This window comes from Lepidothrix coronata, unplaced genomic scaffold, assembly GCF_001604755.1.
Source record: "Lepidothrix coronata isolate B3197 unplaced genomic scaffold, Lepidothrix_coronata-1.0 Scaffold3, whole genome shotgun sequence".
Classification (NCBI taxonomy): domain Eukaryota; kingdom Metazoa; phylum Chordata; class Aves; order Passeriformes; family Pipridae; genus Lepidothrix; species Lepidothrix coronata.
Genome location: NW_016690183.1, coordinates 4,686,890 through 4,700,837, shown reverse-complemented (window position 1 = coordinate 4,700,837; position 13,948 = coordinate 4,686,890). Strand labels below are relative to the sequence as shown.

The 13,948-nt window shown below is 42.8% G+C and overlaps 1 protein-coding gene across 1 annotated transcript in view; it reads left to right on the top strand.

Moving 5' to 3' along the window:
• ITGA9 (integrin subunit alpha 9) overlaps positions 1–13,948 on the top strand; it is a 225,011-nt gene that overhangs the window by 8,774 nt on the left and 202,289 nt on the right. The window contains exons 3-5 of the mRNA XM_017822886.1: positions 934–1,040; positions 6,713–6,836; positions 12,932–12,999. Of these exons, the coding sequence (XP_017678375.1) occupies positions 934–1,040; positions 6,713–6,836; positions 12,932–12,999 (299 nt within the window). The remainder of the gene's footprint in view (positions 1–933; positions 1,041–6,712; positions 6,837–12,931; positions 13,000–13,948) is intronic.

Below are 13,948 nucleotides of genomic sequence, written 5' to 3'. Positions count from 1 at the left end.
GCAGTGTGTTGGTGGCTATACGAGTGGTTTGGAGTGCTGCTGCCTGCTCCAGGCAGTGCTGAAGTAAGGGTGCGTGAGATGACCCGAGGCGGTGCAGGAATGGCCTCATGATGTGTGGGGTTATTAGTAATCCGGTGATCTGTGGGTTCCCCCATAATGCAGCAAATCATTCCTGGAGTTTGCTCTTTGTGATGAAATGCTCTCAGTAAGAGATGTACGCTATTGCACTTGGTCAGGATTGACTTCAGTTTCTCCGGTGTGCTGTCTGAGTCAGAGGAAGGTGGAGTCCTAAAGTAAAATTCTAATTTAAAATCTCATGCTGGATAATGATGGTGAAGATTGAAGCCTTTTAATAGTTTGATTTTCTTGGTAACATGTTGCTTTCTCTGCCTATAAAAAAAGTGATGTTAGTATTGTTCATCTTTTCATACTTATACTGAGTCAAGTAGAATTTCTGTTCATGAAGCTTACAAAACAGCATTTTGGCTAAGTGATTTGTCCTGCTACTGTAATGTAAATTATCATGGATTTGTGAATGTTGCCTGACAGGACTAAAGATTTCGTCCTCTTTTTTTTTTTTTAAGCGCTCCCTATCTCATTTGCAAGAGTAATTTTTGCTTTAATTGCATTCTGGAGGCAATCTGATGTCTCTCCCATTTACTTGATCATTTGGTGGTTTATTCAAGTAGAGCTGTGGACATGCTGTAATAGCTGCTGGCTGTTGGGGACAGGGTCTGTCAACTATGTATGTTGTGTGGTGCCTATTAGGAGTGAGAGCATTGTCCTGATTAATGCATTCAAGAACTAATAATCAAGAGGAAAGTAAAGCGCCATCGGATGTTTAAAGGGCAATCTCTTTACTTGTCAGGATTCTTTGGTGGGTATTTAAAACTCATGCCTCTTTGCTTTGCTGCCTTTACTGTCTTTCTGTAGGCAATTCTCGGGGCACACCCTGTGGAAAGACTTGTAAAGAAGACAGAGATGATGAATGGATGGGTGTGAGCCTGGCTAGACAGCCAAAGGCTGGTGGAAGTGTGCTGGTAAGTCCATGCTTTTCTTTGATCTCGTTAAAACTGTTGCTGCTGTCTGATTGTAATGGTAAGCATGTCAGGATTAATGTGTTTGGCAGTGACTGAGTCCAGAGTAAGAGGCAGCAGATTCTGTAGTCTCTTCCTTCAAGCAGAAGGGAAAGTGAGCCCCCAGCCCAAAAATGCAGTTTATAGAGGGAAGATTCCAAGCCATCACACTTGACTCATGTCACCCAAGGGCTTCTTCCTAAACCTGAGAGATTATATCTTTGAGCCGAATAAATGGAACTTTGTCTGGGAGGTACCTACTAGTTTGTTCTTTTTGTAGTTTGCCTGTGTTTATGTAGGGAATATGCTTATTTTCCTTGAACATATGTATTACATGTCAGAACTTACAAGGAAAAATGTAAAATGAGTCTTTGTGGCTGTATTTTTTATTTATTTATATTAATTTCCTATTATCAGAGTAATCCTGACAACAGTCTAATTCTAGACACTGCTCTTTGTGAGTAGAAAACTTTCAGTTGGCCCCATCTTTCTAGCGAGACAGGGGACTGCCCTGGTACATGGCATCAAACTGTCAAAAAGCTGCTAGTGAGAAAGATCTTGTACAGTGATTACTGTGCCAACCACCTGTGTAAGGCCAGAGGACAAAGCTGCTTCCCACAAAGGTATTTTTTTTAATATGTGCTTACAGTCCAAATGGTTATGCCCCAAATGCTTGCACACCAGCTTCCCTGTGAAGGGAGCAGGTGGCTTTAATACCTTTATCACGGTTTAATACTGTGATATTTTATCCCATCATCTCTTTTGGTATACAGCTTGCCAGTGTTATAGGGGCTAGCTTTACTTTTCTTGGATTTCTTAAGTGTGGTCAGGACTAGAGGAGGAGGGGAGAAAAAGAGATATAAATAACATACCCTATAAACATGTACTGCAGAGCACAAAATTAAGGCGTTCATGGATAGTGTAAGCTATTCATGTTTTCAAGGGTTATCCTGAGGTATATGTGTGCTCAGTCCTGTGTAACAACTGAGGAGTTATTTGCACTGAGGATAACGCTACCTCAAAACACAGCATCCTCTTCATTGTCCAGTCATCAGGCTGAACTAGACAAAGTCATCCTAATCCATTTTTAGAAGGTAGCTCATACTCTTTTTTAGGCAAACATTTTTAGGCTGAAACATTTTTGTCAATATTATATTTTAAGAATAATGGTTTTGTGTATTTTGGTTCAAAGGGAAACAGGTTGCAGCTGATGCTTGGGGGTCATTTCCCCAGACAGAAGCAGAAAATTAAGCGAGTGCTGGTAGGGCAAAAAGCTGGGCAACCACCAAGAATGGGGCTGTTTGCTGGCTGGCTGAGTGGAGGCTACAAGGGTGAGAGACATGGGCAGGCTGTGAGGCCCTAAACTGGGGCTGAAGGGATAGAATCTTCACACCTAAAGGAGGTTAAAAGTGAAATGTAGCTAAAGTAAAATACGCAGCTGGGGGTGTGCTTGTGTCAGTGCAGATTAAGCTAGTAAAATGTCTCCACAAGTGGCACTGATTTAAAGCAGCCCTAACGCAGCCTTCTGACAAGATTATGCTGTCCCTCACCAAGTAGATCATGTCCAGATGCTTGAGGATATTTAAATATATAATTCTCATTGATATTTATAACCAGAGCACTGGCTCTTCAACTGCTAATTATATATCTGTGCACATCTGCGTGCCTGGAATGAATGCACGCAGATTCCTTTTTGGATGGAAATTACCTGGCTGTTTCAGGTCATTGTTATTCTGTTTTGGGATAACTTTTTACTGAAAAAGATTTGTGACTTTCCCATGAGCAGATGGCTTTTAGTACATGTGCTCTTATAATTTTAAGGATCAGTATTTCTTTAAAATGTAACTTTTCTTTGAAGCCCCTTTGAGAAACTAGTGTTCTGAGAAAACATGTCTAAATGTGCGTTCCTAGACATATTTGCCAAATTTTTAGTTTTTTAACAAAATTACTAGCTAACGTGAGCGAGTCTCTTTAGATAGGAGTGTGTGCAGTCTATTGTAAGGCATTACAACTCTATTTACTGCATTTCTTCTGGGAATTCCTTTAAGTCAGACTAATATCTTTGTGGTCAATAGCCCTGGATGAATTTTTTTTTTTTTTTTTGCATAAGTGTACTCACCTGTGTGAAATATTCATGCTCTTGAGGTCCTGTGTTAGATTAACTAGTTCCACAACTTAACTGTAGATTGTATAAAGAAGTTGTTGCTTTTGTTTTGAAACTGGTTAGTGGCCTAAATTTTTCTCTTATCAGCCTTCCCCAATTGCCTGATAAGAGTACCAGCTTTAGCGGAAAGGGGCTGTAGGGAAGGTGAGGAGTGTTCCAGGGGGCTTTAGCTAGAATTTTGGTAAAATGTGGATTGTGTTTGAGCCCATATTGTGCCAGGATGTTACTAAATCAGAGTTTTGTGTTTGTGTGACAGTCTAAATAGGAAAGCATCAGACAGTGAGAATGTGAAGAAATGAAGAAGTAAGATTAAATAAGAAAGCTTCCTTTCCTCAGATATACCATCAGTCCATCTTTGCATTAATCTCAGTACTGCAATAATACAGCTGAGATTGCTACATCTTTCCAAACTGAAACAATGAAACTCCTCCTTTTACTTTGTTGGGAGAGGAACTGGGGACAGTGCATTATGATTTGGAGATAAGCCACATCCTTCAGTCTTGCTCTTCCTAAAAACCTGCAACATCTGTCATTGTGTTGCTCTTCCTGTGGTGCAAAGCCCACAGCTGCAACATTGAAAAGAGCAAAGTGTCTGCAGTTCTGAAATGGCCTATTCATTATATTGGGGTAATGCAGTGTCAGCCATCAATAGATAACTCGGCTTGCTTTGTTCAGAAGCATTTTATTTTGCTTCAAGAGTTAGCATAATTTCTCCCCTGTTCCATGGTAGAGCTGGAGCCTGTGCCCTGGCAGCAGCTGCTGAGTACCAAAGCGTGCTGATGGTTTCCTCGTTGCACATAGCTTGCATCTAAAATAGGGTGCATTGACTGGCTGTCAGTTGTTTGCAATCACTTCAGGAAAAAAAAAAAACATTAAAATTTGCTCCACAGCATCGAATTCAGGTGACTCATCTCTATTCCAAAAACCTCTTCAGACATGTGCTGTCGAAGAGGGAAGGCTCTGGACACCTTTGGTAGCACATTATCTTGCCTCAGCAACATTGGATGATGCAGCGACAGTGTATTGTAATCAACTCTAAATGCTTTTGGGAAGACAGGAAAACCAAAAGCAGCTGTGAACAAGCTTTGTCGTGGCAGGGAGACAAATGTGCTCGTTTCCTAGCTGCAGAGAAATGAATTTTAAAGACGAAGAAGAACTCCTGTTCATTGGGAAATGTCAGATTCTGTAGCTGTGGCATGGGGGGGGAGTCTGGTGAAGCCCTGACTCAGATAACTGAAGTGGAGCTCATCCTTTGGAGGTCCACAGACTGAGGCAGTCAGTGGTAAACTATAGTGTGCCTGAATACACATCATGATGAAGGTACAGAAAAATGGTCATTAAAAAAAAAGACAAACAAAATCCAAGTCCTAACAGAGTAGGTAAGTGTGCCCAGAAGTGCTAGACTGAGCCCATAGCTTCCAGTTGATTTTGAACATACTTTTTACCCAGCAGCTTTTTCTCTCCTTACATTGTTCTATCTTTCTTGGCCTCTGTACCTCACTCCTGAGCAAAGCCACCTGCTTGTGATGAAATGTCTAGGAGAGTCCCCTGAAGTTTCTGAGATACAAAACATCAAGGGATTTACAATACCACAATCCTTTATGTTTCCATAATTTAAAAAAAATACTCTTGGTCTGTTTCCTTTTAAGTTTATATCCAGAATTGGGATTGACTTGACTGTCACTTTAAAGGTATTTGTCTTTATGGCACCGTCTTTGAAAGGGCTGTGCATGTGTATGTTTGTGCTCAGAGCACAGATCCATCAGGAGAGAAACTGTTTCCCAGTTATGCTGAAAACTATAATTTCATATGCTGTTTGGTTTTTTTTTGCTGTTGAATTTTGAATGAGTAGTGCATAGGGATTGAAATCATAACTGAGGCTCCTTAAAGCACATAAGGGAGTCTCCAAAGCTGCTCTTTGCAGTACTTCTCACATGCATTTGGCTGTGGAGCTGGGTGCCCTCAGAAGTATCCTTTGCATCACAGCTGATAGCCTGCCCCGCACAGTGTGGTGTAGAACATTCCACAGCTCCCAGAGCCCCTCACTGTCCCTCTGTGATCTTAAGGAGGTATGTGCTTCTCCTTGAGCACTGGAAGTTAGGAAAGCAAAAAATATCAAACTCCAAGTGTAGCACAGCTAATACAGAACAGGCTTTTGCACAACTGATTTTGCTCTGTGGGAGTAGTATTACCTGTTTATGTCTTTTTGGAGATAAGGGGCCTTTCTCTGGTGGTGGCTGGATTTGAGCTTCTCAGTGGCTGATACACTTCCCACATCCTTTACTGGAGAGGTGACACAACTGTGCCTGCATTATGGATGGATATAATTTTTAACAACATTGAGGTGCTGAGGCAGAAAGGTGGGGTAGCACACAGGGATGGAAGACTGAGGGTATCTCATTTGGGGGGGGATGCAGTCAAATGTTCGGTTCGTGAAGGGGACTGATACAAAGCTTTGAGGAAAAGTTGAAAGTATGTGGAGGAGATGATTTGTAGCATAGAGGCTGCTCTGTTTGCATGGGGCCAAGCCTTGAATGATACAAATGGACACATCTACTCTGACTTCAGAATAGACTTATACCAGCTGGAGATATGGCCTGGCATGTGCTCAAGTTCAAAACCCTTGCTGTTTTACATTTTCTTTCCTTTTGTTCCAAGTTAACCCTGAGCACAAGGCAACTTGTGGTTTGTCTGGCAGCAGTGCAGTGTTAACTTTTGGAGCAAATGAGTTGTGGGAAGTTGTGAACCAGGCTCTACATTGCTTGCATGTGTGCCTGTGCATGGCAGTTGTACTGAGCAAGTGTGCTGATGAGTCCTGAGGTTTTTCAGGATGGTTTCATTCTTCACTGTGAAGGGAAAGGCACTTCAACCTGTGCAACTCATCTGCACCTTGGTTAATGTTGCCACACTTGTTGCTACAAAATCTCTGGCATTTTCACTTAAATTCATTACCAGTAAGCAAGGCTCAGCACATCTGTCACCAGAAACAGAGCTGCCTTTCCTGCTAGAAAAAAAACTTTGACTCACACATGCATCCTCTGGTGGGATAAGTTTCTAATATGGTCTTAGTAACTTTCTAAGTATTCTCAATGTCTTTATTCCTGTTTTTCACTTTTATGTGGCTTGACTATGTTCTGTTAGTGCATCTTTAGGTAGAAAAGCTTTGCTGTCTGTGAGGATTCATGCACAATAAGAGATCCTGGAATCTCCAGCATGAGCTCTGATATGCTCTGAGCTGTCTTGTTTTCCTCGTCATGCATATGTGAATACTGAGATCTGAGCTGCCAGGTCAGGTAGAGTCATGAGCTGCAGAAGAGAACAGTCAGAAGATACTTTATGTAGAAAGCGTAGGATGTAAGGAGAATACAATGGGGTTGTGGGGCTCAATGGTCCTGTTCATGTGTGCTCTGCCTTGGTCAGAGGGCTCTCCTATGACTGTGGGCTAATAACCCATGTGATATGATCTATTCAGGCATGTGCACACCGCTGGAAAAACATCTACTATGAGACAGAGTACATCTTGCCCCACGGCTTCTGCAACATCATTCCTCCCAACTTGCAGTCCAATGGGAGACAGCTCTTGCCCTGCTATGAAGGTAAGGATTGTGGGGCCGGGAGTGGGGCTTACCTTCCTTGCTACACTAACTGCTACAGTAACTCACTACTATTGATATTTTTTTTTTTTTTTTCCTTTGTAATGTGTGGCTGCCCAGTGGCAGTTGGATTTTGGATGAAGTTGGGAGAGTAGCACAATGACTGAACGGATCCTGTGAGTGGTAAAGTGCATGGTTGCACTTTACCGGAGGAATAAGTTTCTGAACTGTGTTTTTGAGACAGCAACTCTCTCCTAACGTAAATAATGAGAAGATATTGATCTGAGCTTGGCCTCTAATGCTTCACTGTGGCACAGAGTAAAAATTCTGAATTACATTGCAATCATGAACCAGTTTACCTATCATATAGAAACACTTTAATTTTTGCACTGTGATTTGTCAGGGGATTAGAAGATGGGGCAGGGGGAAGGCTTGCTTTGCTCACTTTGGGGTACTTCTGCAACAGTTCATACTAAATCGCTGCTGTGTTTTGGGTGCTATAAGGTCCCTGTTTGGATCCTCCAAAGGTCTTGGTGTGAGACAGATGCAGACGGAGGGCTCCAGCTCTGAGCCATGGCTGCGCCTCTTGGTTCTGCTCCAAATCCCATGTGGCAGCGTTTTAATTTTCCCCTCTCTGGTGCATGTGAGACTCTTGTATCGTGTTTCCTTTTTTAAAGACTTCAGGAGGCAGTGTCTTCTTGGCCAAGAGCAATTAACAAAACTAGATGCATGAGTGTATTGTTAGGTAGAAGATAGGCTATCTCGTAAGATTTCTTGGCCTTGAGAGAAACATTTTGGGGAAAGCACCCACTTGCTTTCTCCTTTCTGTCCTGGGCATCATCTTTCACTTCTTGATTGTAGCAGCTTGAGAAAGCATGGGTGTTTGGAGGACAAGATGTTCTTCTTGTGGACAAGAACTCTGATTTTATTTACTTATTTGTTTTTATCCATTTGCCCTCCTGTCCAGAGTTGGCAACAGCCAGCAGCACGCTTGCTACTGACATTAATATGTGGGAGAAGGATAAGGCAGAGGATGTCCTGGAAAGTTTCTCTGCTGCTGGCGAGTCACCGTGTCCTAGCTGGGTGGCCTGTGAAGCCAACTCTGTGACAGAACTCTGTCCTCTTCATACCCGCTCTTTCTTCTGAGGTGGCTCCTTACCTCCCTCTGGGCTTTGCCTGGGGATCTGACATTGCAAACCCACACACCTTTTGAAGATGGCATGCACTTGTGCGTTGAGCATTTCCCACCCCTGAAATTGGTCATTATTTGATATATGAGAAGTTTTGAGGGTCTTCGCCCAGCCATGCCAACTGCTAGGCAGCAGAGTACAAATAAGCTTTATAAGCCTTTCTGTTGTGAGCACCGTCCTACTGTATTTGTACTTCCCTGTCCCCCTGCCCTCCTTGTTACTGTCAGCAAAATCAGGATAAGGCCTCATGCTGAGGTCATACACTGCAAATCATCCAATATTAACTTTGTGGTTCATATACACACATGAGGATGCTGCTGGGGCTCCCTCCAAGCCTGTGCTCCTGCACTGCCTTAAACTTGTCTTTCCTGGAGCCGTGACAGGGAAGTGGTTTCTGGAAGAGACAAATGGCTTGTGTTTATCTGTGCGTCATGTCTTTGGAGTAAAACTGCTGTTAATCAGACAGGATATTTGCCAGGAATTGCTAGAAAATAGAGATGTGTGGGCCTAGTATGTGCAGAGCAACCAGTGGAAAGTTGGCAGGGTTGGTGCAGTAAGATGCTGGCTTAATTTCACTGCATGCTAAAGTGAAAATTGAAAGTTCGGGAGTGATTTCCACCCACCTCCTTCACCCCATCAGACATGAAATCACAGTGTCATGAGGGTTGTCTGCATTTGTTTCCTCCTGAATCTTTAAATTTGTATAAAACAAGCTCAAAGAGAGAGATAACTGTGGTGTGTCACACAGTTCATTGTTTAAGGTTTGGTGTGAAATAAGTTTGCAGTCATCCTTGTAACTTTTTTCCTTCATTTCCTGGAAGGAGCAGAAGAAATTTTCCTCCACTGACACTAAGGAACAGCCCAAAGCATCGTTTGAAGTGCTTCTACACTGAGAGCCTCTGCGGCCATTGCTGGGGGGCTACCAGACCCATGGCTGCAAACCCTGCACTAGGACACGTGCCTTTGCTTGATGAGATTCCAGTGTCTTGCCATGTGCAAATAGGTCTAGACTGTAGCATGCTCACTTCCAGAAGCCCTGTTGTTAGTGCCGCTAAGGCAATAAGCCTGAACTGGCGGAGGACACAGGCCAGGTGGGTGCGTATCAGTCTCCATCCATGGAGGAAATGGAAATTATCTAACTAGATGGTAGTGGTGCAACAGCATAGTAGTCTCAGTCCATCTTATTCTTGTCTGGCTTCCCTGAAAGGATTGACAGAAGTCTAGAAGCAATTTAGAAAAAAATGAGATCAACAGCATGCCTAATAGTTAAATGCAATCTCTCTCAGTAGGAACTAATCTGGTTTAGATGAGCTGGATGTCATTTGTGGTATAGCTGACATATGGAGCCACAGTTTTCCAGTCAATGCTTTCAATTTGTTATTTTTCCCATAGTTTTAATGGCTTTTCAAAAAAGGAAGCTGTCTCTTCATTCCTCCAATGCATTCAGTTTGCAAAGAAGGGTAACTGTGTGTACTCTGAGAGACAGTCCAGCTAATGGGGAGAGCTGGAGTGCTTTCCTCCTCCTCTGTGGTAAGAATTAGTGGTGGCAGTGGGGAAGACTGATGGTCTCTTTGATTAGTAAATAAGGGCAACAGCACATGCTCATATGCCTTGCTTCCAAAGGGATAAGTTCTCCCACAGAGTCCAAACCACTTTTGATTTTCTAGAAACCATCAAAACATCCCTGCTTTGTGGTGGAAATTCAGTATCACAATGCTATGTCAGACAGGTTATTACTGTTTCTTCATAGAGTAGTGAAACACTAAGATAGGAGTGAAAAAGCTTTCAGTGCAAATGATAGTTTACATCTGTGAAGATGGTAGATACAGGATTTTATTGCACTCTGGAGCTTAACTTATATTATCGCATCAAAGTCTTAGAGACTTGCAAAGAGGTTTGTTCAGAGAAGTTGATGAGCATTGGCCTTCAGAATTAAACAACACCACACATCAAAGCTTATTCCTTTTATTTATGCATTGTTTTATCCAATTACTCCTTCCTCAGCCTCACTTCTCTTGTAACTTGAGATCATCCTGGCTACAAACCACTACCATCTTCTTCTCTTCATGGCACATCTTCAAAGTTGCACAGGCAGCAACCTCCTCCAAACTTACTGCTTTGCTATCAGCTGTTGCTGCAGCGGTTTAGTGGCTTGCAGTCTCTGTAATCAGTGGTGCACAGCAGTTTGCAGTAGACAAGAAAGAACAAGAAAGAAGTGTAGAAAAAAAAAATCTATCCATGACAGCAGTTATTGCCTGGGGCTACCTGGAAAATAATGAATCTAAACCTCATGCAAATGTTGCTGTTCAGGTGTGCAAAAACTGTGAGCTGATACAATAACTGCACAATTTCCATCTAGTTGATTGCTTCACTTTATGGATTGTTGGATGGATGGCTGTGCCGTACGAGTGACAGGTATCAGTACTCTGCGCTGAAGTGGAGGGGAGGTAGAAGCAATCTTTGTTTTCATCCATTTTGGGTTTATCCATTGCTTGTGAGAGACAGACTGGCCCTCGGGAGGAGACAGAAGTCTGTGATGCTGAGACACGACTGTCCAGGATGGATGTCTACTCTTGGCTGTGACCATGGGTGCATGGGTGGAAAGCAACCCCGCTTGAGTGTGGAGGCAGGCATATGCCACTGCAGATGGGAGTTAGGTGGGCTGACAAGGAAGAGTGATTTTGTGCTGAAAGGGTTAGGCTGGAATCCAGGAGCCCAGTGAATGCCTATACTGGGCTGCTGGCCCCCTGGGGAAGACTGCATCTGTCTTGATCCTCCCCAAAATGTGGTCCTGATCTCGTCTCTGTGTCAGTAGAGGTTTAAATTCTCAAACAGCCCCAATGTCTGAGGTGTTTGGGACTCTGCGCTTCCACTTGTAAAATCTCACTGTCCTTGGTGTAGTGAAGACTGAAGCAAAAAAGGCTTGAGTAATGGAAGAAAGCAAATGTCACCCCAGTCTTCCAAACAGGCAGCTGAGAAGGCATTCAGTATTTCAGCCTTCTCTGCAACCTCTGTTGCAAGGGTCCCTCTTTTCATACAGTAGTAGGCTCACATTTCCCTTAGTATCCTTTTGTTGTTGATGTATTTGAAGAAACCTTTCTTGTTATCCTTGATGTTCTTCAGCAGATTTAATTCCAAATGGGCCTTGGCCTGCCTCATTGCATTTCTGTATAGGAGTGGGAATCCTGCTGTAGCAAAGGCAGGGCCTTTAGGACATGCACAGAATTATTTTTCAGGAAATCCTAGAGGGATAAAGCTCCTCTCCTTGGCTTTCTGAATTAAAAAAATGTTCACATCAATAAAAAAATATTTTTTCCCCAGGCAAGGACTGCGTGGCTCTATGAGAGACTGTATGTGGAGAGCTAGCTATTCAAAGCCCTAGCAGTTTCTGATTAGCTATGGGCAAATATGGGCTTCAATTCTAAGTGGAATTGTTATCATGCATTCCCGCCCCAAAACCCAGCTGTGTTCTGGCCTTCCTGGTCTGCTGAGACACACATCTGCTTTGGCAGGACCCTGCCTTGGCCAAGGGCATTAGGCATTTGGATTGTAATTTGTGGATCAAGTCTCTGTTCTGCATGGTCTCTCCAACTGAACCTCACCCTGTGCAACTGGTATGACCTCAGCAAATTTCTGAAAATCTGAACATATGGTATTAGGAAGAGACTATATATAATATCAAAGGGAGAATGGGGGTGTGTGTATGTATGTCTACATACAGCGTTTTGAAAAAATTCTCTAAGAACATAGCAGTTCTTATAATTAATTCCTTTTGATCTTCAGTAAGATAAAATTCAACTCAAAGGAACTTGCTTGATTCCAAGGAGGCAATTTGCTTATTGATTTCATTAGAATTTTTATCATTTAGCAGTGAGTTTTAATGGGGCTTTTAAAATAAGAAATATAAAAAAGTTTCACAATTATCACATTATATGGTAATTATTTTTTTTTTTAATGATTGTAATACACAGGAAGTGGTAATATTATGGCAGATATTGGAAAATAATGCTCTGGAAAAAAACTCCAAAGGTTCTGATCCGGTTCTAAGTTTCAAATGCTCCTAAGCTGAAAATGTTTGAATTAAGGCAGGGCAAAAAGTGATTTTCTTTTTTTCCTCTTTTCTCCTCCTTCTTGCCCTGAATTTAATGTATTTCTGAAAATAATTTTTTTCTCTTCATCAAAAAGATAAAAACCTTCCTCAGGTTTGACAGGGCAAACAATTGCTACGTAAAATACAGAAACAAAACCTATAGGATGCTGGTGGGTTCCCTGTGAACTGGGAGCTTTGAGCAAGTGGCCATGACAAATAGCAGATCTAAGCATCCGGCAAATGAGACTGTTGTTTGATCATGTAGAAGCACAGTGCCCTTTCCTCACTCACTGTCTTCTTCCTGGGGCTGGTGTCCTGAAACACTCGTCCACCAGAAATGTTTCTTGGGGCTTTGGTGACTGTCATTGTGGGGGAAGATCACTTTATTTCTCTGAGGTAGTAATGGGCCTGTGGGTTAAACCTCCTAGTGCAGGGTCAGTCACACACAGACATGTGTATCACCTTTTGCTACCCCCTTTCCAGCTGGCAGATCTGTCTGCCACAGATGGAAGCCTCTTCTGATACACCTTTACTGGGGCGATGCTGCTACTGTTATCGTGCTGCTGTGAAACTGCCTGTTTAGCATCTCCCTAGGCAGCACTCAGGCTATCTCTCCAGTTGGCCCCTTGCTTTGCCTGCTGATGTGGGTGAGTGTGCCGCATGGTGCATGTTGGTGGCAGATCCACTAATAAAACCTGAGAGCCCTGCATGCTGGTTTCTCTCCAGGCTGTGTGTGTAGTGAGGCAGATGGCTCAGGTGGAGAGTGTGTGCTGTGCCAGGGATGACCACAGTTTGTTTTCTTCCCTTCTCCCATCCAGAGTACAAGAAGAAATATGGGGAGGAGCACGGTTCATGCCAGGCAGGGATCGCAGGCTTCTTCACCGAGGTGAGCAGAGGTGCATGCATTGGAAGGGTAGGGGTTGTCGAGCAGCTCTCCCACTGCATGCCCTGGGGGGAGACCCCTGAGCATGGCTTGGACAGTGGGCTGAGTGCTGAGCATGGTCCCTTCCTGCCACCAAACACCCTTCTGCCTTGTCTGGCTTCCCAGGCATCTGCATCTTGCCCAGTGGTTCATACACTATGAACCACTCAAGGCCTGTGGACAAGAATGAATGAATTGACTCTGGGAATGTTCTTATTGTGTACATCCCAAAACTTGCATGGAGCTATTTCTGTGTCTATTGTTAACTCTTTACTGTAAGTGATGATGTACAACAGTCTTCCCTGAATCATTTTGTTTATGTATGTGTACGTGTGGGTAAATATAATGTGCATACATACAGAAGATAAACACTTTTTTTTCAGTTCTACTACAGTTCCTTGTTGCAAAAAGGTGGAGAAAAACAGCATGGTCAAATATATGGTCCAGAGCTGTTCTAAATACCTGACCATATTCTTTCCTGGACAGAAGTCTGTCAGCCATGTTTTAGTTATGTCAAGGATAAATTTGTTCCCTTATGTATGCATGATTTTTTTAGTCGATGTTTCAGGATTACAATTTTTTTGCCTTTTTTTTGGTTTTGGTTTTGGTTTTTTTTTTTTTTTTTAGATATTTGTTAAGAGCTTACACTCACTCCTGATTATATATGCACTGATTTGTGGAATGTATTGTCCAGGCTGATACAAACAGAATAAAGGTCTTCTCTCTCAGAAATCTCCTTCTTCCATTTCAGTAAACTGGGATGGCAGGCAATGTTGCCACAGGGGCACTATCTGGTAATTGGATGTTCAGCTAGCAGCAGCTGTTTCCTGGCTTGTCTGCTCTGTCCATCCTGTTTCTGTTCCCATGCTTAAATCCTCCTTTGCTACCCTAGTTCAAAAGATATCTTTGAACT